The sequence below is a fragment of the Lichenostomus cassidix genome, chromosome 1, assembly GCF_008360975.1.
Source record: "Lichenostomus cassidix isolate B80296 chromosome 1, HeHo_3.0, whole genome shotgun sequence".
NCBI classification, from domain to species: domain Eukaryota; kingdom Metazoa; phylum Chordata; class Aves; order Passeriformes; family Meliphagidae; genus Lichenostomus; species Lichenostomus cassidix.
Window position 1 is genome coordinate 84,597,335 of NC_139479.1, and position 27,738 is coordinate 84,625,072.

The following is a 27,738-nucleotide window of genomic DNA, read 5'->3' on the forward strand; positions in this document are numbered from 1 at the left end:
AAAAGATAGATTGTTTTCTGTGTAAATGTACTTTTTAGACCCTATGTGACCATGAAGAATTTTTTTAATACTCTTAAACATACCAGGTAATGTGGCTGCATAGTTGCATGTGTAATTCATGTAAAATTCTACAATTCGAGCAAAAGACTAAGTGTCCACAGTTCCTGTAATGACTTAAGGAAAAGATAGATTGTTTTCTGTGTAAATGTACTTTTTAGACCCTATGTGACCATCCCTAAAGATGTTGCTCTAGAGATTCTAGTGCTGACATGAAACTGGGAGGAGAGAGGGGATGGAATTTTTTTTAGTTAATATTTTTGCTAGTAGTTTTCGAACTTTCTTCAGTGTTAGTGGAAGAATGGGACTCCTTCTTCCTTGGCTTCATCAAGGATAGCCAAAGGGATAGTTACACTTTTTGAGTTCTTAGAATATTTTGGGTGTTTGAAACACAAGGATTCTAGTTAGGGCAACAGGTGCGTGGCAGAGTAATCACTGTGGATGTTTCTGTAAGCAAATACCTTGTACATTTAAAGTTTTCTCTACCAGTGAGTTCATATTCAGACATTCTCACTCTGGGTTTCAGTACTTTCTCATAGCTTCTGGTTTTCTTACACCATCAAGGGCTTTGCCATGCTGTTTTTAGCTGCTGTGGCTGCTAGCGGTGGCATGATGCTTCTTCCACCTGTATTGTACCTCTGGTCTAAGCCTCAAAGCTCTGCCCAGAGTAAGGTATCCACAATGCTTGTGTTGATCTGTCTGTTGGGCTGTCCTGTGCAGGGAAATGGTCATATGCAAAAAAACCACACAACACTGAGGGCTCTTCTGCAGTAGCTGCCTTGCAAGTTGTGAAATCCTCTGAGAAGAGTCGGTGCAGCAAAGCTGTGGATGTCCCATCCCTGGAAGTATTCAAGGCCAGGTTTGATGTAGCAACCTGGTCTAGTGGAAGTTCTCCCTGCCTAGGGCAGGGTATTGGAAGCAGATGACCATTTAGGTCCCTTCCAACCTAAACCATTCAGTGCTCCTGTGAAGTTAAAACAAGGGCATGACTGTAAGTGGCCATGCATCGCCATTGTATGATTCCAGGTTCAGCTGAAGCATCTGAAGCAGTGACCACCAGCCTCCTCCTGTGTGGACAAAGGCTAAATAATGCATTTTTAGGAAAGAGGCTGAGAAGCCTTTAGGACCTGTGACGTGTTTTGTTAATGCAGGTTGTTTCAACGGTTCTGTCAATCCTGCTGCAGTGGCAAATTATTTAATGCGATTTTGTATTAATTAGAAAAGAAAAAATTAACAACGTGGCGCAGGTCTCAGGCTTTAATCTGTCGGCATGAAGCGCACTGAACATGAATTGGGTTCGATTTCAGTGCTTAATTAACCCCCTAATTGACTTCCCGTCCGCCCTCGCTGGCTCTGCAGGGGCAGCGGTGCCGCCTCACCCAGGAGGCTCAGGGCTGCGAGAACCACCCGGCTCGGCTAAGGCTGTTCAGCCCGGGGCTTTGCGGCGAGGGTGGGTTTGTGGGTTGGGGGTTGGATTTTGGGGTGATTTGGGGGTGGTTTTAGTGTGAAATAACCACACGCGCAGAAGGCAGCGGAACGCGGGAGCGCGGCGCGGGCCGGCGGGGGAAGGCGCAGCCGGAGCACCGCTCCGCCGGTCACCTTCGGCGGGCCGCAGCCATGGTGTTCCTGCTGCCCGACGAGGCGCGCTCGCTGCCGCCGCCGCCGCTGCTCAACAAGGCCTCGGCGTGGCTCGGGCTCGCGGGGTGGCTGGCGGCGCTGGTAGACAACGGCTTCAACCAGCGCCCTGTCCTGCGATCCGGTGCGGAGGGATGGGGGGAGCTGACGGGAGGGGGAGCGGAGCGGGGGCGAGGGGAGGGCTGAGGTGAGGGGCTGCGGAAGCGGCTCTGTGGGGCTTGAGGTCACTGAGGGATAAATGAAGGGAGGCAGGGAGGGGGAAACAGGTAGGAGTGAGGCGCTGGAGGGGGCATGGGGGCTGCGGGATGGGGGATTTGGGGTGACCTTGACAGCTATAGGGGCGGGAGTGAAGGGGAGCGAGCCCTGAGATAAGAGGCTGGCGGTAGTAAATGTGGGCCTGGGAAAGGGGGGTGTGGGATTTGGGGTCACTCTGAAGCATAAGTGAAGGAGGGGGAAGGGGAAACAGCCAGGAGTGAGGGGCTGGAGAGGGTTTGGGGGCTGCAGGAGCGGGTGTGCGGGATTTGGGGTGACCGTGAGGGATGTAGGGGCTGGGGAAGGGGAGGGAGCGCTGAGGTGAGGGAGTGGGGAGATAGAGGGACTGTGTGGGCCTGGGGAAGGGCGGTGTGGGTCACTCTGAGGGATAAATAAAGCAGGCAGGGTAAGGGAGGGAGCCCTGAGTTCAGGGGGGCTGTTGGAGGGGAAGGGGGTGCTCTGTGTGATTGTGGGGGTGGGAGTCAAGGGGTGGGAGCCCTGAAGTGAGGGGTCTGTTAGCAAGGGGGGATTGGAGGTGATTGGAAGGGGCTGGGAAGGGGACATCGTATGGAGGTGGAGGGGATTTGAGGTGACTCCCTGAGGAATATGGGCAGCGTGAAGGGGAAGAAGCCCTGAGGAAAGGGGGGGGTGTCTCTGGGGACCTTGGCAGGGGCGAAGCAGAGAGAGGGGAGCTGGGGTGTGGGAGTGTCTGGGGGGCCTGGGAAAGCAGGGCCCTGCCTGAGGCCCCTAGGGAGCTGGTAGACATGGGGACATTCCTCCCTCTCCCTGCTGCAGGTGTTCACCGGCAGGTCCTGTTTGCTACCGTGGGCTGGTTTGTTGGCTACCAGTTTCTGAAATATGCAGAGTACAAGTATGCCAAGGTGGACAGAGAGCTCTTCGAGTACATCAGGCACCACCCAGAGGACTTCAAGGCAGCAGGTACACTTGGGTACTTTAAGGGACCTCAGCCTGGAATAATATGCCAGTTAACAAGTGCTAATGTGTGTAAAAACATTGCTGGGCTAAGGCTTCCCTGCCTCTTCACAATCTAAATTGCAGCAGTATAAAGAATTTTATGATGTGAAAATAGATGTTGGTATTGAGCTATTGATGTTCATCGATTACCACCTCATCCTCCTAAAAGCTTATTTTAGTGTAAAAGTGACAGAGCCAAAAAACCAAAAAGATAGACCAAACTTGTACCATTGAAGAAGAAATAGTGGAAATTGGAAATCATAGGTTTCATTCTTGTGACTTTGCAGTTGCACTGTTTATTCCTGTACAATGCCTGTGCATGTAGGTTCAGAAATTGCATGATGAATATTCAGAAAGCAAGCAGAACAGGTGAAAAAAGAAGAAATAAAAATGGCAGAAAACTTGAAGTGGTGTTGGCTTAGAGCAGTGGTGAAGAACAGGGATTTTTTACTAAATGTAGTCACTGACCCAAATGATGCAATGGCAAATTTTGTTTAAAATTGTCCATTTTCTAATGCAATGCAGTTGGGTGACTGGCTGTTGGATTGTGGTCTGCATCGTGCCATGTTGGAAGGAGTATGTAGAAATAAAAAAGTGTCACTACTGAGATCCCTCCACAGGGATTTGTGGAGAGCCTTATGGAAAAAAAGTTGTGCATTTAGTCACAACAGCAAGCTAATGGTTTGCTGTGGGTAGCAGAAATCAGATTTTTGATGGCTTTGTTAACATCAAAGATTTAATATGAAACATCTTCCGATTTGATCTCAAATGCTGATTAGGTTTTCCCACCTCTTGCAGAAAAGAAAAGAATAGGGCAGCTCCTGGAGGATTTCCGCCCAATTCACTGAGGATTTCTCCAGCAGCAACACATCAAAGGCTGAATTCCTGCGATCCCAAGAACTTTGGCAAGGTGGCCTCAACTGTTGAACCGTCCATGGCATGAAAGGTGAAACTTTATTCACTTTCATGTAATAAAAGCTTAATTAAATACTTAGTGTTTAATTGTTTGCTCTTCTCTTCCATTATGGTTTGTCAATACAAGCATGACTGAGACTTGTTACAGAATAATAATTTGATGTTTGATTAATGCTTTTTTTAGTTGTTTAATTGCAAGAGTGGGAAGTTGTTCACACAACATACATTTTATAAAACCTAGAGAGCAGTCCTGTACATTCCTTCGTTTTATTTCTCAGCGGCATTTCACTTGACCCTTGAGCTTGTTCTTGACCAGCCCCTGTGGACACTGTCGCCAAAGTCTTTCTGTAAAATTAATTCTGAAGAGCTAAAAAAAATTACACTAATTAATTCCATCTGTGTTTTTTATTATTATGTTGTTTTTTCTTTCCTGATAGTAGGGATTCAACCATTCTGCTTTCTCACTTGGTTGTTGGCTCCTGAATCCAAACACTGAGCACACTTCGAGGTGGGGAAGTTGTGTTCATTTGGGATTTGGGGTTCTTATTAATTTAGCATTTTAGGTCACAACTGTGCTTTATCTCTAGTCTTCCTGACACTGAGCCCCTGTGCCATCTCACTGCTCTGATGGATTTGATGGCCCTAAACAAATTTAAAAGAAGTGCTGCCATCCTGATTTGGTTCAACAATGAGAAAGCAAAAGATCTTTCCCTGTAATGGTGGACAAAAGTGCAGCTGCCCTGCAAGCCTGTGCAGGGCAGTGCAGAGCCAGCACTCCCTGCCACGCCAGAGAAGGCTGATCTGCCCTGTCTGCCAAGGTCCCACTGGGAGCAGTGCTGGGTTATCCCCGGACAAAAACCTCTGTGACCATCTACCTTATCAGCTGTGGCCAGCAGCAGTGGCCAGCAGCAGGGCAGTGTCAGGGCTTGACGCATCCCCGGGGCAGCGTGATGCAATGCCCTGCAGTCGGAGCAGGCAGAAGGTTCCTGTGACACACGGGGCTCGGAGCCAGCTGGAGGGACAGCAGCTCTCAGAGAGAGACCCGCAGGTCCTGGGGGATGCAAGAGGCACACAACACGTCAGCAAGCCCTTCCTGCTGTCCCAAGTCACAGACCTTTGGGCACATCCTGCGTCTTCCACTGGTCATGGCCAAGAGCAGTGGTCAGTGCTTCACCTGTGTCCTGGTGTGACACTTCCCTGGGCCACCACGAGCCTCTGCAGCTGCTGAGTGTGCTGCTCAAGCCCAAAGCCATGGCTGCAGGTGACTGCAGGCCTTCCTTGCTGTGACACTGCTGGGGTTTAACCCCAGCCAGGCACCAAGTCCCACACAGCCACTCGCTCACTGCCCCACCAGCAGGATCAGAGAGAGAATGACGGATAAGTACTAGAAAACACATGGGTTGAAATAAAACCAATTTCATAGGGAAAGCAAAAGCCATGCCTGCAAACAGAGCAAAACGAGGAATTCATTCACCACTTCCCATGGGCAGGTGGTTGTTCAACCATCCCCAGGACTGCAGGGCTCCATCACAGGTAACAGTGACCTGGGAAGACAAAGGCCATCACTCCAAATGTGGCTCACTTCTTCCTTCTTTCTCCCACTTTGTATACTGAGCATGATGTGACGTGGTCTGGAATATCCCTTGGGTCAGTTGGGATCAACTATCCCACCTGTGTCTCCTCCCAGGTTCCCCTGCACCCCAGTCCCCTCGCCAGTGTGGCAGTAGAGAAAGCAGAAAAGGCCTTGGCACTGTGCAATCCCTGCTCAGCAACAGCAAAAACATTTCTGTACTATCACCCCTTCATTCAGCACAACTCCGAAACACAGCCCCATACCAGCCATGGTGAAGGAAATTACCCCAGCCTAAGCCAGCCCAGCCAGCTGTGTTCTCCAGGAGACACAGATCCCATCCTTGAGCTCCAGCCAGCTAAACCACCAGAGTGACATTGTCCCCTCTGTGGTCCTCACCTCACTGGGAACCAGTGTCCATCTATTGCTTATGCTTCAGCACCTGGCTCTGCAATCAGCATGGAGGAAAAGAGCTCCAAAGGCAGAGCTGCATCAAGCCCCAGCCAGAGGTGGCACTGCAATGGGGATGGCCCAGGTCTCTCCCAGTATGTCCCTCATGCTCCTTTTCCTCTGCATAAGACAAGGCTGTAGCTTTGCCTAGGCTAAGGACAAACACGGAGAGCAGATCTGCTCTGAAATCCTCACTGTGGCTGGAGGGAATTGTGTTTCCCCATGTTTGGGAGACTAGCTGATCAGCAGCTGCTTTCCTAGAAAAACAGCACTTCTGGGTGCAATGAGCTCCTTGGGTCTCTGTGGCCACAGGGCTGATGTTTAGACTAGCTTTCCCAGCACCCCACCAACCTCCTGGGGCCCCAGGCCATGGCTCAGGAGGGGGGAAATGTCACCACATTTGTCTCCAAATGACCCCATATTGTCCCCAGCACCTGCTGCAGACACATCTCCTTTGACTCTGATTGCTCCACACTACTCAGAACTGTCCTTGTCCTCCCTGGAATCTGACCAAAACCCTTTCAGATGTGGAGCACCTCTGGGTCTGGCTCAGGGCCTGAACACTCCAGAAACATTGAGCAACCCCTTTTCGAACATCTGGAAATCTCTCGGGAAATTCACTGGAACAATACAATACAATGGGGTTCTGGGCACAGAGGAGCCTGCTGGTGTCTAGACACTGAAGTCCCCAGAAACATCCCCTTCCCCCAGCCTCTCCCTGAGCTCAGCAGGGATGTGAACAGGGACAGTGACCTGACTCCATCATGTGCAACTCCTGTGGCAGCAGCAGCACAGAGCCATTGCTGCCCCCAGGGTTTGCACACATGGCTACCCTGCCCCTGTCCCCAGCCTGGGAGGGCAACAGCCCCAGCTGGGGCACCAGCCAGCATTGCCTGCCCCTGCCTGTCCCTGTGGTGTGTAAACAATCAGGGTAAACTGTTCTATTTGGGGAAAGGCTGTGGGGTACCTCGCGGCTTTTGCAACCCTTGCTGCTGGCAGCTCTCCCCCTGTCCCCATGTGGCCCAGCCATGTGCCCACACTGCCACCCACCCTTTCTGCACCACACTTGTCCCCAGCACCCTTCTTGTCCCTTTCCTTGTGTCCCAGCATCTCTTGGTGTCCTTCCGTGGGGCCCAGTGCTGCAGTGAGGTGTGTGGGTGCTGCAGGCCCCATGCAGGTGCCAGACAGAGGCTTGGCCACATCAGGGCACCTGGGCCACTGCAGAGCTTCCTGGAGCTGCAGGCACATCACAGGGCTCTGGGGACAGAGGGACACAGGGGATGCTCTGGCCTTCTCCTCAATCTGTGCCTACCTGAGCTGCTCATAGTGACCCTGGCAGCACATTTGGGGGGACTTGGCCTCAGCAGACTCAGATTGCTCCCCAGCTCCCTGTCAGAGGGACATGAACAATTGCCAAATTGTCTCTGTGCCTCTTGAGGACCCCATCAGCCAAAAATGGCCCCCACATGCCACACATCTGCTGGGAGAGACTGGGGAGAGCTGGGGATCTGCCAGAGCCAGCAGGGGTGACAGGAGCAGGAGGACAAGGCCTGGAGCTGGAACACAGCACTGTCAGCACAGGGAGCAGCAAGGCTGTGTTTGGACTGAGCTGAACTGAGGTGCTCAGCCCTGCTTTGGGGTCCTGGGGAGGCTGCTCAGCACAATCAGGAACCCACTAGCTGCAATGAGACCCTCAGGCCTCTGCTGCCATAGACCTCAGATTTGTGTGAGTCTGACACTGACCTGCCACCCTCCTGGGGAGCCCAGCCCCACCCCAAGCCTCTGCTCAGAGTGTGCACAATGCGATCACACATATCCCAAAATGTCCCTGTGTCCCTGTATAATGTCTGGCACATCCTCTTTTCTTAACCCTCTGTGGCACTAGAGGAAAGGAGTGTGGCATCGTGCTCAGCATATGGAGCTAGGAAAAGAAGGAAGAAGAGCCCAGTCAGAGTGATGGCATTTGTCTTGCCAGGTCACCTTGAGATGCCATGGAGCCCTGCTCTCCTGCAGGTGGCAGAACACATGAGTGCCTGTGGGAAGTGGTGAATGAATTCCTTCTTTTGCTTTCCTTACTTGTGCAGGTATTGCTTTTCCTTTCAAACTGTCTTTATCCCAACCCATGAGTTTTCACACTTTTCTTACCCATTTGATTCTTTCCCCCATCCTATCCAGGGAGAATGACAGAGCAGCTGAGTGGGGCTGAGTTGCCAGTGAGGATCAAACCATGACACCCACAGTGAAGCTGTGTAGCCAAAGGGCACATATAGCACCACTGCCCCGCCTCAGCCCATCTTAGGGGCACACCATGATGTCCCTGCACCTCCAGGAAGCTCCATGGTGGCCCAGAAGTCCCAAGAGCATGGGGCTGGCAGTGTGTGCACACCTCAGTGCAGCCCTGGGCCCCACTGCAGGACACGCAGGGATGCCAGGAGCACCCAGAAAGGGAGAAGAGGAGCAGTGGGTTCAGGTCTGTGGGGTGAGGGCAGGTGGCAGAATGGACACCTGGCTGGGATATGAGGGGACATTGGGAGAGCTGCCAACACTGAGGGTTGCAAAAGGGATGAAGAACCCCATGGCCTTTCCTAAAATAGAACCATTTCCTCCAATTGCCACATCCTACAAGATAAGAAGGGACAGGAGCCAAAGCCAAGGCCAACCCAAATCCAAAGTGTGTCTCAGCAGTTGGGATGAATGGCCTGATCAGGTGACAGGAGATGGGAATCTCCAATGTGGTTTGACAATTCTCGGAGCTGCCTGGTCTAGTGCAAGATGTCCCAGCACACAGCAGGACATTGCACTAGGTGGGCTCTGAAGATCCCTTCCAGCCCAAACCATTCAGTGACTTTGGGATTCTTTGTCCCTTCCAATTCCCCAGCATTGCCCTGGAAGGTTCCCTCTGTGCAGAGCCTGTGTCCCCCTGCCCCTCACTGGGGCACTCCATGAGTGAAAGCACCACACTGACAACGACTTCACAGGGCTTCTTTTATTAGCAGAAACAGGGGGAAATGTCCTTGGAGTCCAGGTACCAGCTGGAAAAGGGCTTGACAATCTCAAGGGAATGTTGGAGGTCGGGGCCACCTCACAACACATGCAGCTTCGTGCCACTCTTTGAAAATAAAGAGGAGGGCACAAGTCTGCAGCTCTTCCGAGGGACTTCCCAGCACTGCCAGATGCTTCTTCCTATGAGGATATGGCAGCACCTGGTCCTCTGGTGGTCACAAGCATGGCTGCTGTCAGTGCAGTGCCGGGAGACGGGATCAGCTGCCATGGAGTGGGGAATGTGAGTGCCAGCGGGAAGAGCCTGCGATGGTCAGTGATGGGGACATCTTCTCCTCTCTGACACCAGCACCTGTCCTGCAACAGCAGCTGTCCTTAACTCAATGATCATCACAGGGGGACACACAGGCCATCAGCCCTGAGTCCATAGACCCTGAACCCCTGGAGTCTCTGCACAGAGAGATGGGATGGGATGGGTTTCCTCCTCCAGCACGGAGAAGGATATCTGCCCACAGCTGAGGGGACAGCCCCCATTTCAAGGCCCTTCCCCAGATGTCCCCACCCCTGTACTCTTGGGAACTTCTGCAGGGAGGCCACCCCTTGTCTTGCTGTCCCTGGGCTCTGCATGCATGCAGCTCTTACCTGGTGGCCAGGACAGGGTCACCAGCTGGGCTGCCCCTCGCTGAGGTTGTTCTGCTCCAGGATCTGGCTGTACCTCCGGGTCAGGGCGTTGGTGTCCCTGGTGAGGTCAGTGAGGACCTGCTGCAAGCCAGTCAGGTGGTGGGACAGGCGCCTCTCGAGCTGGGCACCCTCGGGCTCGTTGCTGTCCGAGGCTGTGTCCGTGTCGCTGTCAGCATCGGTGGAGCTCTGGTCACCGACAGAGGCCAGGCCTTTCTCCACCATGGGCTTGATGGCCTTGAGGAGCTGGTAGCGCTCGTAGAGGTCCGTGCGGCTCTCTGCGGATGCGGCTGCTCCCTCCTCCTGCGGGAAGACCCCTCGGAGCAGGCTGGGGAACATCACCTCCTGCTCCATCTTCTGGGTGGCTGAGAAGTACTGCTCCATGGCCTCTCTCTCACAGCTCTGGCACTGCTGCTCTGGGCTCTTCTGACAGTGTTGCCTGCTGCCTGTCCCTGCCGGGGCTTTTTATGCAGTGCTGGGGCATGGCCCTCCTCTGCTGTCCCCTGCTGTCCTCCCCTGCCAGCCCTGCTTGTCCTGGATGGCCTTGGGGTCGGGCTTGGCTCCAGCCCAGCTGGGGCTCAGCCATGCTGTGTCCCTGACTCTGTGCAATCTCTCCTGGCCCAGCCTCCCCATGTTCTTTGCCCAAGCTGGCTGGGGTTCCTGCTGCAACCCTAAGCCAGGAGCTGGGCAAGGGGGGTTTAGGAAGGCAGGGAAGTGTCCAGGGTCTCTCCCATCCTGTCGTACACCAGCTCATCCCCAACACATTCACTTCTAGGGCCCTGTGGCAGTGGATCCAGCTCCTGCTCCCCGGTCTGGGCAGGCTGCAGGCAGCTGTGCTGCCGGGGGATGTCTCCTCCCCTTGTCCTGGCTGCTGTTACCTCAGGATGTGCACACTGCAGAGACATTGAGCAACCCCTTTTGCAAACATCTGGAAATCTCTCTAGAAATACACTGGAACAATACAATATAATGGGGTTCTGGGCACAGAGGAGCCTGCTGGTGTCTAGACACTGGAGTCCCCAGAAACATCCCCTTCCCCCAGCCTCTCCCTGAGCTCAGCAGGGATGTGGACAGGGACAGTGACCTGACTCCATCATGTGCAACTCCTGTGGCAGCAGCAGCACAGAGCCATTGCTGCCCCCAGGGTTTGCACACATGGCTACCCTGCCCCTGTCCCCATCCTGGGAGGGCAACAGCCCCAGCTGGGGCACCAGCCAGCATTGCCTGCCCCCGCCTGTCCCTGTGGTGTGTAAACAATCAGGGTAAACTGTTCTATTTGGGGAAAGGCTGTGGGGTACCTCGCGGCTTTTGCAACCCTTGCTGCTGGCAGCTCTCCCCCTGTCCCCATGTGGCCCAGCCAGGTGCCCACACTGCCACCCACCCTTTCTGCACCACACTTGTCCTAAGCACCCTTCTTGTCCCTTTCCTTGTGTCCCAGCATCTCTTGGTGTCCTTCCGTGGGGCCCAGTGCTGCAGTGAGGTGTGTGGGTGCTGCAGGCCCCATGCAGGTGCCAGACAGAGGCTTGGCCACATCAGGGCACCTGGGCCACTGCAGAGCTTCCTGGAGCTGCAGGCACATCACAGGGCTCTGGGGACAGAGGGACACAGGGGATGCTCTGGCCTTCTCCTCAATCTGTGCCTACCTGAGCTGCTCATAGTGAGCCTGGCAGCACATTTGGGGTGACTAGGCCACAGCAGACTCAGATTGCTCCCCAGCTCCCTGTCAGAGGGACATGAACAATTGCCAAATTGTCTCTGTGCCTCTTGAGGACCCCATCAGCCAAAAATGGCCCCCACATGCCACACATCTGCTGGGAGAGACTGGGGAGAGCTGGGGATCTGCCAGAGCCAGCAGGGGTGACAGGAGCAGGAGGACAAGGCCTGGAGCTGGAACACAGCACTGTCAGCACAGGGAGCAGCAAGGCTGTGTTTGGACTGAGCTGAACTGAGGTGCTCAGCCCTGCTTTGGGGTCCTGGGGAGGCTGCTCAGCACAATCAGGAACCCACTAGCTGCAATGAGACCCTCAGGCCTCTGCTGCCATAGACCTCAGATTTGTGTGAGTCTGACACTGACCTGCCACCCTCCTGGGGAGCCCAGCCCCACCCCAAGCCTCTGCTCAGAGTGTGCACAATGCGACCACACATATCCCAAAATGTCCCTGTGTCCCTGTATAATGTCTGGCACATCTTGTCTTACCCCTCTGTGGGACCAGAGGAAAGGAGTGTGGCATCTTGCTCAGCATATGGAGCTAGGAAAAGAATGAAGAAGGGCCCAGTCAGAGTGATGGCCTTTGTCTTGCCAGGTCACCTTGAGACGCCATGGAGCCCTGCTCTCCTGCAGGTGGCAGAACACATGAGTGCCTGTGGGAAGTGGTGAATGAATTCCTTCTTTTGCTTTGCTTAATTGTGCAGCTTTTGCTTTTCCTCTTAAACTGTCTTTATCCCAACCCACAAGTTTTGCCTCTTTTCTTACCCTCCTGATTCTTTCCCCCATCCCATCCAGAGAGAATGAGAGAGCAGCTGAGTGGGGCTGAGTTGCCAATGAGGATCAAACCATGAAGTGAAGCTCCAGCCCCCGGGCACATGTAGCACCTTCCCCCCAGCCCATCCCAGGCAGACACTATGATGTCCCTGTGATGCCTTAAAAGCTGGAAAAATATGAGGCACACACAGCAGTATAGGGAAAAAAGGGTATTACATTGGTGTTTATAGGATCCTTTTATGCACGCTTCTCAAAGGTGGAAAACACACCGAGGAGGTCACCTGTGTACAACGTGTATACAATTATATTGCACCTCACAAATTAGCATATCTACCTAAAATCATCCAACAAGAAACATAGTGAATGAAGTAATTGGCCCCCCTATTCGAATTACCCACCCCCCACCCCAGAAGTGAGACTACAGCCTACCTTGAAAATCATGTTCCAGAGAGGAGGCTCCATCCAAGGCTGGAGCCTCGAGTTTTGAGATAGCAGAGATGTTTCATGTTCCCTCCTGGAGAAGTCCCAAACTTAGCAAACTCTCAGTCTATAAGGGTTATAAACATGGAGGATGAAGGTACAGGGAGTGCTTGAAAAGGGTACAAGGAAAGGGAAAGGGTATAAAAATGTATAGAAACGGTATAAAAAGAAATGAAACAAAAAACTATCAGGCATCACATGCACCTCCAGGAAGCCCCATGGCGGCACAGAAGTCCCAACAGCAGGGGGCTGGCAGTGTGTGTGCACACCTCAATGCAGCCCTGAGCCCCACTGCAGGACAACCAGGGATGCCAGGAGCACCCAGAAAGGGAGAAGAGGAGCAGTGGGTTCAGGTCTGTGGGGTGAGGGCAGGTGGCAGAATGGACACCTGGCTGGGATATGAGGGGACATTGGGAGAGCTGCCAACACCGGGTGTTGCAAAAGAGATGAAGGACCCCATGGCCTTTCCTAAAAGAGAACCATTTCCTCCAATTGCCACATCCTACAAGATAAGTGGGGACAAGAGCCAAAGCCAAGCCAAATCCAAAGTGTGTCTCAGCATCTGGGATGAATGGCCAGATCAGGTGACAGGAGATGGGAATCTCCAGTGTGGTTTGACAATTCTCGGAGCTGCCTGGTCTAGTGCAAGATGTCCCAGCACACAGCAGGACATTGCACTAGGTGGGCTCTGAAGATCCCTTCCAGCCCAAACCATTCAGTGACTTTGGGATTCTTTGTCCCTTCCAATTCCCCAGCATTGCCCTGGAAAATTCCCTCCCTGCAGAGCCTGTGTCCCCCTGCCCCTCACTGGGGCACTCCATGAGTGAAAGCACCACACTGACAACGACTTCACAGGGCTTCTTTTATTAGCAGAAACAGGGGGAAATGCCCTTGGAGTCCAGGTACCAGCTGGAAAAGGGCTTGGCAATCTCAAGGGAATGTTGGAGGTCGGGGCCACCTCACAACACACGCAGCTTCGTGCCACTCTTTGAAAATAAAGAGGAGGGCACAAGTCTGCAGCTCTTCCGAGGGACTTCCCAGCACTGCCAGATGCTTCTTCCTATGAGGATATGGCAGCACCTGGTCCTCTGGTGGTCACAAGCATGGCTGCTGTCAGTGCAGTGCCGGGAGACGGGATCAGCTGCCATGGAGTGGGGAATGTGAGTGCCAGCGGGAAGAGCCTGCGATGGTCAGTGATGGGGACATCTTCTCCTCTCTGACACCAGCACCTGTCCTGCAACAGCAGCTGTCCTTAACTCAATGATCATCACAGGGGGACACACAGGCCACCAGCCCTGAGTCCATAGACCCTGAACCCCTGGAGTCTCTGCACAGAGAGATGGGATGGGATGGGTTTCCTCCTCCAGCATGGAGAGGGATATCTGCCCTCAGTTGAGGGGACAGCCCCCATTTCAAGGCCCTTCCCCACAAGTCCCCCACTCCCGTACTCTTGGGGATTTCTGCAGGGAGGCCACCCCTTGTCTTGCTGCCCCTGGGTTCTGCACGCCCACAGCTCTTACCTGGTGGCCAGGACAGGGTCACCAGCTGGGCTGCCCCTCGCTGAGGTTGTTCTGCTCCAGGATCTGGCTGTACCTCCGGGTCAGGGCGTTGGTGTCCCTGGTGAGGTCAGTGAGGACCTGCTGCAAGCCAGTCAGGTGGTGGGACAGGCGCCTCTCCAGCTGGGCACCCTCGGGCTCGTTGCTGTCCGAGGCTGTGTCCGTGTCGCTGTCAGCATCGGTGGAGCTCTGGTCACCGACAGAGGCCAGGCCTTTCTCCACCATGGGCTTGATGGCCTTGAGGAGCTGGTAGCGCTCGTAGAGGTCCGTGCGGCTCTCTGCGGATGCGGCTGCTCCCTCCTCCTGCGGGAAGACCCCTCGGAGCAGGCTGGGGAACATCACCTCCTGCTCCATTTTCTGGGTGGCTGAGAAGTACTGCTCCATGGCCTCTCTCTCACAGCTCTGGCACTGCTGCTCTGGGCTCTTCTGACAGTGTTGCCTGCTGCCTGTCCCTGCCGGGGCTTTTTATGCAGTGCTGGGGCATGGCCCTCCTCTGCTGTCCCCTGCTGTCCTCCCCTGCCAGCCCTGCTTGTCCTGGATGGCCTTGGGGTCGGGCTTGGCTCCAGCCCAGCTGGGGCTCAGCCATGCTGTGTCCCTGACTCTGTGCAATCTCTCCTGGCCCAGCCTCCCCATGTTCTTTGCCCAAGCTGGCTGGGGTTCCTGCTGCTGCCCTATGCCAGGAGCTGGGCAGGGGGGGTTTAGGAAGGCAGGGAAGTGTCCAGGGTCTCTCCCATCCTGTCCTACACCAGCTCATCTCCCAACACATTCACTTCTAGGGCCCTGTGGCAGTGAGTCCAGCTCCTGCTCCCCAGTCTGGGCAGGCTGCAGGCAGCTGTGCTGCCAGGGACTGTCACCTCCCCTTGTCCTGGCTGCTGTCACCTCAGGACCTGAACACTCCAGAAACATTGATCAACCACTCCTGCAAACATCTTGAAATCTCTCTGGAAATACACTGGAACAATACAATACAATGGGGTTCTGGGCACAGAGGAGCCTGCTGGTGTCTGGACACTGAAGTCCCCAGAAACATCCCCTTCTTAGCTTCCTGATTCTCTCCCCCATCCAATCCGGGGGGAATGACAGAGTAGCTGAGTGGGGCTGAGTTGCCAGTGGGGATTAAACCATGACACCCACAGTTAAGCTACAGCCTCAGGGCACATGTAGCACAACCCCCAACCCATTCTGGGGGCACACTATGATGTACCTGCACCTCCAGAAATCTCCACGGTGGCCCAGAAGTCCCACGAGCATGGGGCTGGCAGTGTGTGTGCACACCTCAGTGCAGCCCTGGGCCCCACTGCAGGACATGCAGGGATGCCAGAAGCACCCAGAAAGGGAGAAGAGGAGCAGTGGGTTCAGGTCTGTGGGGTGAGGGCAGGTGGCAGAATGGACACCTGGCTGGAATATGAGGGGACATTGGGAGACCCACCAACACTGAGGGTTGCAAAAGAGGTGAATGTCCCCCTGGCCTTTCCAAAAATACAACCAAATTCTCCAATTGCCACATACTGCAAGATAAGAAGGGACAGGAATTCTTGCCATTGACCAGCCATGGCCTCTGTACCAGCATGGGGGTAATGTTGCAGATGCAGTTGGATCCCCAGCAAGGCCTGGCAAAGGCCATGGGGAAGCTTTTCCAGGAGCCGGGGATGGCGAGGAGCAGAGGTGCCCAGGGTATGTCCTATCATTTCCTGTACATTCTTAACCCCCCAACCTGTTCAGTTTTGGGGTCCTGTGGGAGTGGATGCACCTCCTGCTGTTGGTATGAGCAGGCTGCCAGCAGCAGTGCTGCTGGGGACCATCACATCCCGCACTCTTTGCTGCCACACACTCACGATGTGAACACTCCAGGGACATTGAGCAACCTCTGTGCATGACTGCCAGACTGTGCACAGCAGCAGACACTGGTGTGGAAAATCCCACTGGGAGTGCTCGGCTGCATGGAATCCTATATGGGTCATGAGGAGATATGAGAGGGACAGAGATGGGACCAAATGCCACAAGGGGAACTACATCCATGGGATGGAGCTATTATTGCCCACACTGGAGCAAAAATGGTGCCACCATCACCCTCATTAGCCTCATGCTGCAGCAGAGGCCATGGCTGGTCAATGGCCAGAACTCCTGTCCCCACTTATCTTGCAGGATGTGGCAATTACAAAAATAGTTCTATTTTAGGAAAGGCCATGGGGTCCTTCATCCCTTTCACAACTCTCGGTGTTGGCAGCTCTCCCAATGTCCCCTCATATCCCAGCCAGGTGTCCATTCTGCCACCTGCCCTCACCCCACAGACCTGAACCCACTGCTCCTCTTCTCCCTTTCTGGGTGCTCCTGGCATGCCTGGGTGTCCTGCAGTGGGGCCCAGGGCTGCACCAAGGTGTGCACACACACTGCCAGCCCCATGCTGTTGGGACTTCTGGGCCACCATGGAGCTTCCTGGAGGTGCAGGGACATCATGGTGTCCCCCTAGGATGGGCTGAGGGGGGGCAGTGGTGCTATATGTGCCCTGGGGCTACACAGCTTCACTGTGGGTGTCATGGTTTGATCCCCACTGGCAACTCAGCCCCATCAGCTGCTCTCTCACTGCCCCCAGGTGGGATGGGGGAGAGAAGCAAGTGGGTAAGAAAAGTGAGAAAACTCATGGGTTGAGATAAAGACAGTTTGATAGGAGAAGGAAAAGCTGCACAAGTAAGTAAAGCAAAAGAAGGAATTCATTCACCACTTCCCATAGGCACTCATGTGTTCAGCCACCAGCAGGAGAGCAGGGCTCCATGGCATCTCAAGGTGACCGGGTGAGATAAATGCTATCACTCTGACAGTATCTTGCCATCTTTCCCAGCTCCATATGCTGAGCATGATGCCACACTCCTTTCCTCTAGTGCCACACAAGGGTAAGACAAGAGGATGTGCCAGGGATGATACAGGAACACAGGGACTCTTCAGTAGTCATGTGGTGTCACCGTCTGTCATCTGTGTTTAGGCTGGGGCTGGGGCTGGGGCTGGGCTCCCCAGAAGGGTGGCAGGTCAGTGTCAGACTCACACAAATCTGGGGTCTATGGCAGCAGAGATCTGAGGGTCTCATTGCAGCTAGTGGGTTCCTGATTGTGCTGAACAGCCTCCCCAGGACCCCAAAGCAGGGCTGAGGACCCCAGTTCAGCTCAGTCCAAACACAGCTTTGCTGCTCCCTGTGCTGACTGTGCTGTGTTCCAGCTCCAGGCCTTGTCCTCCTGCTCCTGTCACCCCTGCTGGCTCTGGCAGATCCCCAGCTCTCCCCAGTCTCTCCCAGCAGATGTGTGGGATGTGGGGGCCATTTTTGGCGGATCGGGTCCCCAAGAGGCATCGAAACAATTTGGCAATTGTTCATGTCCCTCTGACAGGGAGCTGGGGAGCAATCTGAGTCTGCTGAGGCCAAGTCCCCCCAAATGTGCTGCCAGGCTCACTATGAGCAGCTTGGGAAGACACGAGGAGGGAGGCCAGAGCATCCCCTGTGTCCCTCTGTCCCCAGAGCCCTGTGATGTGCCTGCAGCTCCAGGAAGCTCTGCAGTGGCCCAGGTGCCCTGATGTGGCCAAGCCTCTGTCTGGCACCTGCATGGGGCCTGCAGCACCCACACACCTCACTGCAGCACTGGGCCCCATGGAAGGACACCAAGAGATGCTGGGACACAAGGAAAGGGACAAGAAGGGTGCTGAGGACAGGTGTGGTACAGAAAGGGTGGGTGGCAGTGTGGGCACCTGGTTGGGCCACATGGGACAGGGGGAGAGCTGCCAGCAGCAAGGATTGCAAAAGCCGCGAGGTACCCCACAGCCTTTCCCCAAATAGAACAGTTTACCCTGATTGTTTACACACCACAGGGACAGGCAGGGGCAGGCAATGCTGGCTGGTGCCCCAGCTGGGGCTGTTGCCCTCCCAGGCTGGGGACAGGGGCAGGGTAGCCATGTGTGCAAACCCTGGGGGCAGCAATGGCTCTGTGCTGCTGCTGCCACAGGAGTTGCACATGATGGAGTCAGGTCACTGTCCCTGTTCACATCCCTGCTGAGCTCAGGGAGAGGCTGGGGGAAGGGGATGTTTCTGGGGACTTCAGTGTCTAGACACCAGCAGGCTCCTCTGTGCCCAGAACCCCATTGTATTGTATAGTTCCAGTGAATTTCCAGAGAGATTTCCAGATGTTTGCAAGAGGGGTTTCTCAATGTTTCTGGAGAGTTCAAGTCCTGAGTCCATGGCAGCCAGGGGAAGGGAAGGTGACAGTCCCCGGCAGTACAGCTGCCAAAGCCTGCCCAGACCGGGGAGCAGGAGCTGGACTCACTGCCACAGGGCCCTAGAAGTGAATGTATTGGGGGATGAGCTGGTGTAGGGCAGGATGGGAGAGACCCTGGAAATTACCCCTCCTTGCTAAACTCCTCCTGCCCAGCTCCTGGCTTAGGGATGCAGCAGGAACCCCAGCCAGCTTGGGCAAAGAACATGGGGAGGCTGGGCCAGGAGAGATTGCACAGAGTCAGGGACACAGCATGGCCGAGCCCCAGCTGGGCTGGAGCCAAGCCTGACCCCAAGGCCATCCAGGACAAGCAGGGCTAGCAGGGGAGGACAGCAGGGGACAGCAGAGGAGGGCCATGCCCCAGCACTGCATAAAAAGCCCCAGCAGGGACAGGCAGGAGGCAACACTGTCAGAAGAGCCCAGAGCAGCAGTGCCAGAGCTGTGAGAGAGAGGCCATGGAGCAGTACTTCTCAGCCACCCAGAAGATGGAGCAGGAGGTGATGTTCCCCAGCCTGCTCCGAGGGGTCTTCCCGCAGGAGGAGGGAGCAGCCGCATCCGCAGAGAGCCGCACGGACCTCTACGAGCGCTACCAGCTCCTCAAGGCCATCAAGCCCATGGTGGAGAAAGGCCTGGCCTCTGTCGGTGACCAGAGCTCCACCGATGCTGACAGCGACACGGACACAGCCTCGGACAGCAACGAGCCCGAGGGTGCCCAGCTGGAGAGGCGCCTGTCCCACCACCTGACTGGCTTGCAGCAGGTCCTCACTGACCTCACCAGGGACACCAATGCCCTGACCCGGAGGTACAGCCAGATCCTGGAGCAGAACAACCTCAGCGAGGGGCAGCCCAGCTGGTGACCCTGTCCTGGCCACCAGGTAAGAGCTGCATGCATGCAGAGCCCAGGAGCAGCAAGACAAGGGGTGGCCTCCCTGCAGAAGTTCCCAAAAGTACAGGGGTGGGGACTTGTGGGGAAGGGCCTTGAAATGGGGGCTGTCCCCTCAACTGTGGGCAGATATCCCTCTCCGTGCTGGAGGAGGAAACCTATCCCATCCCATCCCATCCCATCCCATCCCATCCCATCTCTCTGTGCAGAGACTCCAGGGGTTCAGGGTCTATGGACTCAGGGCTGGTGGCCTGTGTGTCCCCCTGCGATGATCATTGAGTTAAGGACAGCTGCTGTTGCAGGACAGGTGCTGGTGTCAGAGAGGAGAAGATGTCCCCATCGCTGACCATCGCAGGCTCTTCCCGCTGGCACTCACATTCCCCACTCCGTGGCAGCTGATCCCGTCTCCCGGCACTGCACTGACAGCAGCCATGCTTGTGACCACCAGAGGACCAGATGCTGCCATATCCTCATAGGAAGAAGCATCTGGCAGTGCTGGGAAGTCCCTCGGAAGAGCTGCAGACTTGTGCCCTCCTCTTTATTTTCAAAGAGTGGCACGAAGCTGCATGTGTTGTGAGGTGGCCCCGACCTCCAACATTCCCTTGAGATTGCCAAGCCCTTTTCCAGCTGGTACCTGGACTCCAAGGACATTTCCCCTGTATTTGCTAATAAAAGAAGCCCTGTGAAGCCATTGTCTGTGTGTTGTTTTCACTAAGCCCTGAGCATGGACCATGCCACCACACATGTCCCCAAATGTCCCCAAGTGTCCCTCTATCATCTCTGGCACATTCTCTTGTCTTATTTCTCTGTGGAACCAGGGGAATGGAGTATGCCATCATGCCCAGCATATGGAGCTGGGGAAAAAGGAAGAAGAGCACAGTCAGAGTGATGGCATTTGTCTTGCCAGGTGTTGGGGTTTGACCCTGGCTAAATGCCAAGTGCCTCTGATCTCTCCTGCTTCAAATGTGCAGGCAAGGGGAGGAAAAGGAACCTGTTAAACATACACGAGGTTCATGAGTTGAGATAGGACACTGGTGGGATGACCACAGAGCAAGTGCATATAGGTTGCAAACTTAAAATTTCAAAAGTGATTTATTAACCTAACAGTGTCGGAGGACAAATGAGAAGTAAAAATAAGTTCTTCAGATACCGTCCCTTTACTCACAGCCCTGCCTCTTAAGACAGTGTTTCTCTGCTCACCCACCTCTCTCACTCCATCAACAGCATGCGCAGGAAGCAGGGTATGGGTTTTTTCTTAGTCCATCAATCCATTTATCACCACAATTCTTCTGCTACAAACTCTGTTTCTATGCCCACGCCTCTCCCTCTTAAGTCACCATTTCTCTGCTCATGCCCCTCCCTCTTTCCAACCAACAGCAGGGGCAGGGCTCAGGCTAAGTGGTTAGCTCTCTGATCAGTCCATGGAACAGTCAGGGAGAGGGGTCCTCTACTTAGCCACAGGGTCCCTCTCACAAGAGACAGTCCTCTGTTAACTCCTCTGTCGTGGGTCCAATCTCACGAGCAACATCCCACCTGAATTCTGCTGCAACATGAGTTCTCTTGTCCATATGTTGCAGACTCTCCTGAGCCGAGGCCATTCTGTTTCCACTCCAGGAGCAACGAAAAGGCCTTTCTCTCCCTTGCAAGGCCTTTGCAGCTTTAACTCTTTAGATGAGACTTCCACTGGATCACACAGCTTCTTCCAGGCACCCACCTGCTCCTCTGGCATGGGCACCACCCCACGGGCTGTGGGTGAATTTCTGCATCCTTGTGGACTCCATGAGCTGCAGGGGGACCACCTGCTCCCTCCATGGTCTTCAGCACAGCTAGGAGTGGGTTTTCAGCTCTGGTGCCTGGAGCACCTCCTTCCCCACCTTCTCCACTGACCTTGGTGTCTCCATGCTGTTCTCCATTAACATATTTTTACCTCCTCCTACTCCTCTAGCTAAAACGATGTGCGTGACTACTTTGTTTCCATTTCTTCTTAAATACGTTTTCACAGAGACGTAACTAACATCTCTAATTAGCCCAGACTTGGCCAGCAACATGTCCATCATCTTCAGAGCCATCAGAGATTGGCTTTGCAGGACTTGGTGAAAAACTTCAAGAACCTTAAAACAGGACATACTTGAGCCATTTTTGTGTCACTCCCCAACCCTCAAATACTTCTCCAGGCCTATGACAACAGCTTTTGAGGGGTTTAAATCTCTCTTAGATGTTAAAGATACCATGCTGATGTTCTGGGCCAAGCAAAACAACCACACCAGGTTACCATGAGATTCCATGGAGTCCTGCTCGCATGCAGGATGCTGAACACCTGAGTGCCTGTGGGAAGTGGTGAATTAATTCCTTCTTTTACTCTGATAACTTGTGCGGCTTTTGCTTTTACTATTGAACTCTTTATCTCAACCCACAAGATTTCTCCCTTTTTTTAACTCCTGTTTCTCTCCCCCATCCCACCTAGGGGAAGCAAGAGAGCAGCTGAGTGGGGCTGAGTTGCCAGTGGGGATCAAACCATGACATGCACAGTGAAGCTGTGTAGCCCCAGGGAATACGTAGCACACCCCTCAGCCCATTCTGGGGGGGACACTTACGTTGGTTTGAAAACAAACCAGTGGGAGATCACAAGTCAAGATTGAAATTTAAAAAAATAAGTGAAATAATAGAAGGAAAAGCGCTGACAAAGTCAGATACAACCTAACACCCTGTTAGGGTGGTAGTAGCAGTCCAACTCAAGTAGTCCAGTTGAAGCGGTGATCCTGTGAAGGTCTAGTCTCCAGCTGAAGGTCCAGTGGTAGCTCTTGTCCTCTGTGAACCCAGTAGACAGGGCTAGCTCAGGCAGTTCCAAGGCCAGGTTATATCCAGGTGGGAACACCTGGTTCCTCCCTCCTGGGCAGAGCATCCCACAATGGGATAAGTCCATGAGTCACACGGTGGGTCCCTGATGGCCCATTGTCTGTCATCCGGGGTGGGTCATTAGTAGGTGATAACAGCTAACGGCCCACAGCTGGTGGTAATAGAATACTTAAATACATCTATATTGCAAAATAGGACAACACTATACTGTCCCAACAACTCCAGGAAGCTCCAGGGTGTACCAGAAGTCCCAAGAGCATGGGGCTGGCAGTGTGTGTGCCCAAATAAGTGCATCCCTGGGCCCCACTGCAGGACACGCAGCGATGCCGGGAGCACCCAGAAAGGGAGAAGAGGAGCAGTGGGTTCAGGTCTGTGGGGTGAGGGCAGGTGGCAGAATGGACACCTGGCTGGGATATGAGGGGACATTGGGAGATCTGCCAATACTGCGGATTGCAAAAGGGATGAAGGACCCCATGGCCTTTCCTAAAATAGAACCATTTCCTCCAATTGCCACATCCTACAAGATAAGCAGGGACAGGAGCCAAAGGCAAAGCCAAGCCAAATCCAAAGTGTGTCTCAGCATCTGGGATGAATGGCCTGATCAGGTGACAGGAGATGGGAATCTCCAGTGTGGTTTGACAATTCTCGGAGCTGCCTGGTCTAGTGCAAGATGTCCCAGCACACAGCAGGACATTGCACTAGGTGGGCTCTGAAGATCCCTTCCAGCCCAAACCATCCCGCAACTTTGGGATTCCTTGTCCCTTCCAATTCCCCAGCATTGCCCTGGAAGGTTCCCTCTGTGCAGAGCCTGTGTCCCCCTGCCCCTCACTGGGGCACTCCATGAGTGAAAGCACAATACTGACAGTGATTTCACAGGGCTTCTTTTATTAGCAGAAACAGGGGGAAATATCCTTGAAGTCCAGGTACCAGCTGGAAAAGGGCTTGGCAATCTCAAGGGAATGTTGGAGGTCGGGGCCACCTCACAACACACGCAGCTTCGTGCCACTCTTTGAAAATAAAGAGGAGGGCACAAGTCTGCAGCTCTTCCGAGGGACTTCCCAGCACTGCCAGATGCTTCTTCCTATGAGGATATGGCAGCATCTGGTCCTCTGGTGGTCACAAGCATGGCTGCTGTCAGTGCAGTGCCGGGAGACGGGATCAGCTGCCACGGAGTGGGGAGTGCGAGTGCCAGCGGGAAGAGCCTGCGATGGTCAGCGATGGGGACATCTTCTCCTCTCTGACACCAGCACCTGTCCTGCAACAGCAGCTGTCCTTAACTCAATGATCATCGCAGGGGGACACACAGGCCACCAGCCCTGAGTCCATAGACCCTGAACCCCTGGAGTCTCTGCACAGAGAGATGGGATGGGATGGGATGGGATGGGATGGGATGGGATGGGATGGGATGGGATGGGATGGGATGGGATGGGATGTGAGGGATGAGATGGGATGGGACGGGATGGGTTTCCTCCTCCAGCATGGAGAGGGATATCTGCCCACAGTTGAGGGGACAGCCCCCATTTCAAGGCCCTTCCCCAGATGTCCCCCTCCCCCCGTACTCTTGGGAACTTCTGCAGGGAGGCCACCCTTTGTCTTGCTGTCCCTGGGCTCTGCATGCATGCAGCTCTTACCTGGTGGCCAGGACAGGGTCACCAGCTGGGCTGCCCCTCGCTGAGGTTGTTCTGCTCCAGGATCTGGCTGTACCTCCGGGTCAGGGCGTTGGTGTCCCTGGTGAGGTCGGTGAGGACCTGCTGCAAGCCAGTCAGGTGGTGGGACAGGCGCCTCTCGAGCTGGGCACCCTCGGGCTCGTTGCTGTCCGAGGCTGTGTCCGTGTCGCTGTCAGCATCGGTGGAGCTCTGGTCACCGACAGAGGCCAGGCCTTTCTCCACCATGGGCTTGATGGCCTTGAGGAGCTGGTAGCGCTCGTAGAGGTCCGTGCGGCTCTCTGCGGATGCGGCTGCTCCCTCCTCCTGCGGGAAGACCCCTCGGAGCAGGCTGGGGAACATCACCTCCTGCTCCATTTTCTGGGTGGCTGAGAAGTACTGCTCCATGGCCTCTCTCTCACAGCTCTGGCACTGCTGCTCTGGGCTCTTCTGACAGTGTTGCCTCCTGCCTGTCCCTGCTGGGGCTTTTTATGCAGTGCTGGGGCATGGCCCTCCTCTGCTGTCCCCTGCTGTCCTCCCCTGCCAGCCCTGCTTGTCCTGGATGGCCTTGGGGTCAGGCTTGGCTCCAGCCCATCTGGGGCTCGGCCATGCTGTGTCCCTGACTCTGTGCAATCTCTCCTGGCCCAGCCTCCCCATGTTCTTTGCCCAAGCTGGCTGGGGTTCCTGCTGCATCCCTAAGCCAGGAGCTGGGCAGGAGGAGTTTAGCAAGGAGGGGTAATTTCCAGGGTCTCTCCCATCCTGCCCTACACCAGCTCATCCCCCAATACATTCACTTCTAGGGCCCTGTGGCAGTGAGTCCAGCTCCTGCTCCCCGGTCTGGGCAGGCTTTGGCAGCTGTACTGCCGGGGACTGTCACCTTCCCTTCCCCTGGCTGCCATGGACTCAGGACTTGAACTCTCCAGAAACATTGAGAAACCCCTTTTGCAAACATCTGGAAATCTCTCGGGAAATTCACTGGAACTATACAATACAATGGGGTTCTGGGCACAGAGGAGCCTGCTGGTGTCTAGACACTGAAGTCCCCAGAAACATCCCCTTCCCCCAGCCTCTCCCTGAGCTCAGCAGGGATGTGAACAGGGACAGTGACCTGACTCCATCATGTGCAACTCCTGTGGCAGCAGCAGCACAGAGCCATTGCTGCCCCCAGGGTTTGCACACATGGCTACCCTGCCCCTGTCCCCATCCTGGGAGGGCAACAGCCCCAGCTGGGGCACCAGCCAGCATTGCCTGCCCCTGCCTGTCCCTGTGGTGTGTAAACAATCAGGGTAAACTGTTCTATTTGGGGAAAGGCTGTGGGGTACCTCGCGGCTTTTGCAATCCTTGCTGCTGGCAGCTCTCCCCCTGTCCCCATGTGGCCCAACCAGGTGCCCACACTGCCACCCACCCTTTCTGTACCACACTTGTCCCCAGCACCCCTCTTGTCCCTTTCCTTGTGTCCCAGCATCTCTTGGTGTCCTTCCATGGGGCCCAGTGCTGCAGTGAGGTGTGTGGGTGCTGCAGGCCCCATGCAGGTGCCAGACAGAGGCTTGGCCACATCAGGGCACCTGGGCCACTGCAGAGCTTCCTGGAGCTGCAGGCACATCACAGGGCTCTGGGGACAGAGGGACACAGGGGATGCTCTGGCCTCCCTCCTCGTGTCTTCCCAAGCTGCTCATAGTGAGCCTGGCAGCACATTTGGGGTGACTAGGCCTCAGCAGACTCAGATTGCTCCCCAGCTCCCTGTCAGAGGGACATGAACAATTGCCAAATTGTTTCGATGCCTCTTGGGGACCCGATCCGCCAAAAATGGCCCCCACATGCCACACATCTGCTGGGAGAGACTGGGGAGAGCTGGGGATCTGCCAGAGCCAGCAGGGGTGACAGGAGCAGGAGGACAAGGCCTGGAGCTGGAACACAGCACAGTCAGCACAGGGAGCAGCAAAGCTGTGTTTGGACTGAGCTGAACTGGGGTGCTCAGCCCTGCTTTGGGGTCCTGGGGAGGCTGCTCAACACAATCAGGAACCCACTAGCTGCAATGAGACCCTCAGATCTCTGCTGCCATAGACCCCAGATTTGTGTGAGTCTGACACTGACCTGCCACCCTTCTGGGGAGCCCAGCCCCAGCCCCAGCCCCAGCCTAAACACAGATGACAGACGGTGACACCACATGACTACTGAAGAGTCCCTGTGTTCCTGTATCATCCCTGGCACATCCTCTTGTCTTACCCTTGTGTGGCACTAGAGGAAAGGAGTGTGGCATCATGCTCAGCATATGGAGCTGGGAAAGATGGCAAGATACTGTCAGAGTGATAGCATTTATCTCACCTGGTCACCTTGAGATGCCATGGAGCCCTGCTCTCCTGCTGGTGGCTGAACACATGAGTGCCTATGGGAAGTGGTGAATGAATTCCTTCTTTTGCTTTGCTTACTTGTGCAGCTTTTGCTTTTCCTTTTACACTGTCTTAATCCCAACCCACAAGCTTTCTCACTTTTCTTACCCACTTGCTTCTCTCCCCCATCCCACCTGGGGGCAGTGAGAGAGCAGCTGATGGGGCTGAGTTGCCAGTGGGGATCAAACCATGACACCCACAGTGACGCTGTGTAGCCCCAGGGCACATATAGCACCACTGCCCCCCCTCAGCCCATCCTAGGGGGACACCATGATGTCCCTGCACCTCCAGGAAGCTCCATGGTGGCCCAGAAGTCCCAACAGCATGGGGCTGGCAGTGTGTGTGCACACCTCAGTGCAGCCCTGGGCCCCACTGCAGGACACCCAGGCATGCCAGGAGCACCCAGAAAGGGAGAAGAGGAGCAGTGGGTTCAGGTCTGTGGGGTGAGGGCAGGTGGCAGAATGGACACCTGGCTGGGATATGAGGGGACATTGGGAGACCTGCCAACACCGAGCGTTGCGAAAGGGATGAAGGACCCCATAGCCTTTCCTAAAGTAGAACCATTTTTGTAATTGCCACATCCTGCAAGATAAGTGGGGACAGGAGTTCTGGCCATTGACCAGCCATGGCCTCTGCTGCAGCATGAGGCTAATGAGGGTGATGGTGGCACCATTTTTGCTCCAGTGTGGGCAATAATAGCTCCATCCCATGGATGTAGTTCCCCTTGTGGCATTTGGTCCCATCTCTGTCCCTCTCATATCTCCTCATGACCCATATAGGATTCCATGCAGCCGAGCACTCCCAGTGGGATTTTCCACACCAGTGTCTGCTGCTGTGCACAGTCTGGCAGTCATGCACAGAGGTTGCTCAATGTCCCTGGAGTGTTCACATCGTGAGTGTGTGGCAGCAAAGAGTGCGGGATGTGATGGTCCCCAGCAGCACTGCTGCTGGCAGCCTGCTCATACCAACAGCAGGAGGTGCATCCACTCCCACAGGACCCCAAAACTGAACAGGTTGGGGGGTTGAGAATGTACAGGAAATGATAGGAAAGACCTTGGGCACCTCTGCTCCTCGCCATCCCCGGCTCCTGGCAAAGCTTCCCCATGGCCTTTGCCAGGCCTTGCTGGGGATCCAACTGCATCTGCAACATTACCCCCATGCTGGTACAGAGGCCATGGCTGGTCAATGGCAAGAATTCCTGTCCCTTCTTATCTTGCAGTATGTGGCAATTGGAGAATTTGGTTGTATTTTTGGAAAGGCCATGGGGACATTCACCCCTTTTGTAACCCTCAGTGTTGGCAGCTCTCCCAATGTCCCCTCATATCCCAGCCAGGTGTCCATTCTGCCACCTGCCCTCACCCCACAGACCTGAACCCACTGCTCCTCTTCTCCCTTTCTGGGTGCTCCTGGCATCCCTGCGTGTCCTGCAGTGGGGCCCAGGGCTGCACTGAGGTGTGCACACACACTGCCAGCCCCATGCTCGTGGGACTTCTGGGCCACCGTGGAGATTTCTGGAGGTGCAGGTACATCATTGTGTGCCCCCAGAATGGGTTGGGGGTTGTGCTACCTGTGCCCTGAGGCTGTAGCTTAACTGTGGGTGTCATGGTTTGATCCCCACTGGCAACTCAGCCCCACTCAGCTACTCTGTCATTCCCCCCGGATT

The 27,738-nt window shown here is 54.8% G+C and overlaps 5 protein-coding genes and 1 long non-coding RNA gene across 10 annotated transcripts; 2 read left to right on the plus strand and 4 right to left on the minus strand.

Annotated features, from left to right (window-relative positions):
• The first annotated feature begins 1,552 nt into the window (after positions 1 to 1,552).
• On the plus strand, positions 1,553 to 3,909 carry NDUFC2 (NADH:ubiquinone oxidoreductase subunit C2). The gene is made up of 3 exons (XM_085066347.1): positions 1,553 to 1,816; positions 2,740 to 2,883; positions 3,718 to 3,909. The coding sequence occupies exons 1-3, from the start codon at positions 1,675 to 1,677 to the stop codon at positions 3,765 to 3,767; spliced, it is 336 nt and encodes a 111-aa protein (XP_084922473.1). The 5' UTR covers positions 1,553 to 1,674; the 3' UTR covers positions 3,768 to 3,909.
• A 4,913-nt stretch (positions 3,910 to 8,822) lies between these two features.
• LOC146445045 (mid1-interacting protein 1-B-like) lies at positions 8,823 to 9,994 on the minus strand. 2 transcript variants are annotated; one of them, XM_085066368.1, is made up of 2 exons: positions 9,497 to 9,994; positions 8,823 to 9,206 (listed from the first exon to the last, which is right to left on the minus strand). In XM_085066368.1, exon 1 carries the CDS (start codon positions 9,914 to 9,916, stop codon positions 9,515 to 9,517), a length of 402 nt encoding a protein of 133 aa, XP_084922494.1. In that variant the 5' UTR covers positions 9,917 to 9,994; the 3' UTR covers positions 8,823 to 9,206; positions 9,497 to 9,514. The 2 variants fall into 2 exon arrangements, with proteins under 2 accessions (XP_084922494.1, XP_084922487.1); XM_085066361.1 differs by having other exon boundaries at positions 8,823 to 9,211; positions 9,497 to 9,993.
• Positions 9,995 to 12,210: 2,216 nt separating this feature from the next.
• On the minus strand, positions 12,211 to 27,719 carry LOC146445046 (uncharacterized). The gene is made up of 2 exons (XR_014853473.1): positions 26,343 to 27,719; positions 12,211 to 12,678 (listed from the first exon to the last, which is right to left on the minus strand). It is a non-coding gene; the product is annotated as an uncharacterized LOC146445046 (long non-coding RNA).
• Positions 13,340 to 14,503, minus strand: LOC146445047 (mid1-interacting protein 1-B-like). 2 transcript variants are annotated; one of them, XM_085066433.1, is made up of 2 exons: positions 14,015 to 14,503; positions 13,340 to 13,723 (listed from the first exon to the last, which is right to left on the minus strand). In XM_085066433.1, exon 1 carries the CDS (start codon positions 14,432 to 14,434, stop codon positions 14,033 to 14,035), a length of 402 nt encoding a protein of 133 aa, XP_084922559.1. In that variant the 5' UTR covers positions 14,435 to 14,503; the 3' UTR covers positions 13,340 to 13,723; positions 14,015 to 14,032. The 2 variants fall into 2 exon arrangements, with proteins under 2 accessions (XP_084922559.1, XP_084922551.1); XM_085066425.1 differs by having other exon boundaries at positions 13,340 to 13,728; positions 14,015 to 14,502.
• Positions 18,683 to 19,877, plus strand: LOC146445048 (mid1-interacting protein 1-B-like). 2 transcript variants are annotated; one of them, XM_085066402.1, is made up of 2 exons: positions 18,683 to 19,178; positions 19,489 to 19,877. In XM_085066402.1, exon 1 carries the CDS (start codon positions 18,759 to 18,761, stop codon positions 19,158 to 19,160), a length of 402 nt encoding a protein of 133 aa, XP_084922528.1. In that variant the 5' UTR covers positions 18,683 to 18,758; the 3' UTR covers positions 19,161 to 19,178; positions 19,489 to 19,877. The 2 variants fall into 2 exon arrangements, with proteins under 2 accessions (XP_084922528.1, XP_084922536.1); XM_085066410.1 differs by having other exon boundaries at positions 19,494 to 19,877.
• LOC146445049 (mid1-interacting protein 1-B-like) lies at positions 22,911 to 24,164 on the minus strand. 2 transcript variants are annotated; one of them, XM_085066389.1, is made up of 2 exons: positions 23,674 to 24,164; positions 22,911 to 23,292 (listed from the first exon to the last, which is right to left on the minus strand). In XM_085066389.1, exon 1 carries the CDS (start codon positions 24,091 to 24,093, stop codon positions 23,692 to 23,694), a length of 402 nt encoding a protein of 133 aa, XP_084922515.1. In that variant the 5' UTR covers positions 24,094 to 24,164; the 3' UTR covers positions 22,911 to 23,292; positions 23,674 to 23,691. The 2 variants fall into 2 exon arrangements, with proteins under 2 accessions (XP_084922515.1, XP_084922506.1); XM_085066380.1 differs by having other exon boundaries at positions 22,911 to 23,297; positions 23,674 to 24,161.
• Positions 27,720 to 27,738: the final 19 nt, after the last annotated feature.

Bases quoted from the DNA above. Each gene is read 5' to 3' on its own strand.
- NDUFC2 (XM_085066347.1), top strand. From the start codon at position 1,675: ATGGTGTTCCTGCTGCCCGACGAGGCGCGCTCGCTGCCGCCGCCGCCG. The intron at 1,817-2,739 runs GTGCGGAGGGAT...TCCCTGCTGCAG, and splicing joins GCGCCCTGTCCTGCGATCCG to GTGTTCACCGGCAGGTCCTG. The intron at 2,884-3,717 runs GTACACTTGGGT...CACCTCTTGCAG, and splicing joins AGAGGACTTCAAGGCAGCAG to AAAAGAAAAGAATAGGGCAG.
- LOC146445047 (XM_085066433.1), bottom strand. From the start codon at position 14,434: ATGGAGCAGTACTTCTCAGCCACCCAGAAAATGGAGCAGGAGGTGATG.
- LOC146445045 (XM_085066368.1), bottom strand. From the start codon at position 9,916: ATGGAGCAGTACTTCTCAGCCACCCAGAAGATGGAGCAGGAGGTGATG.
- LOC146445048 (XM_085066402.1), top strand. From the start codon at position 18,759: ATGGAGCAGTACTTCTCAGCCACCCAGAAGATGGAGCAGGAGGTGATG.
- LOC146445049 (XM_085066389.1), bottom strand. From the start codon at position 24,093: ATGGAGCAGTACTTCTCAGCCACCCAGAAAATGGAGCAGGAGGTGATG.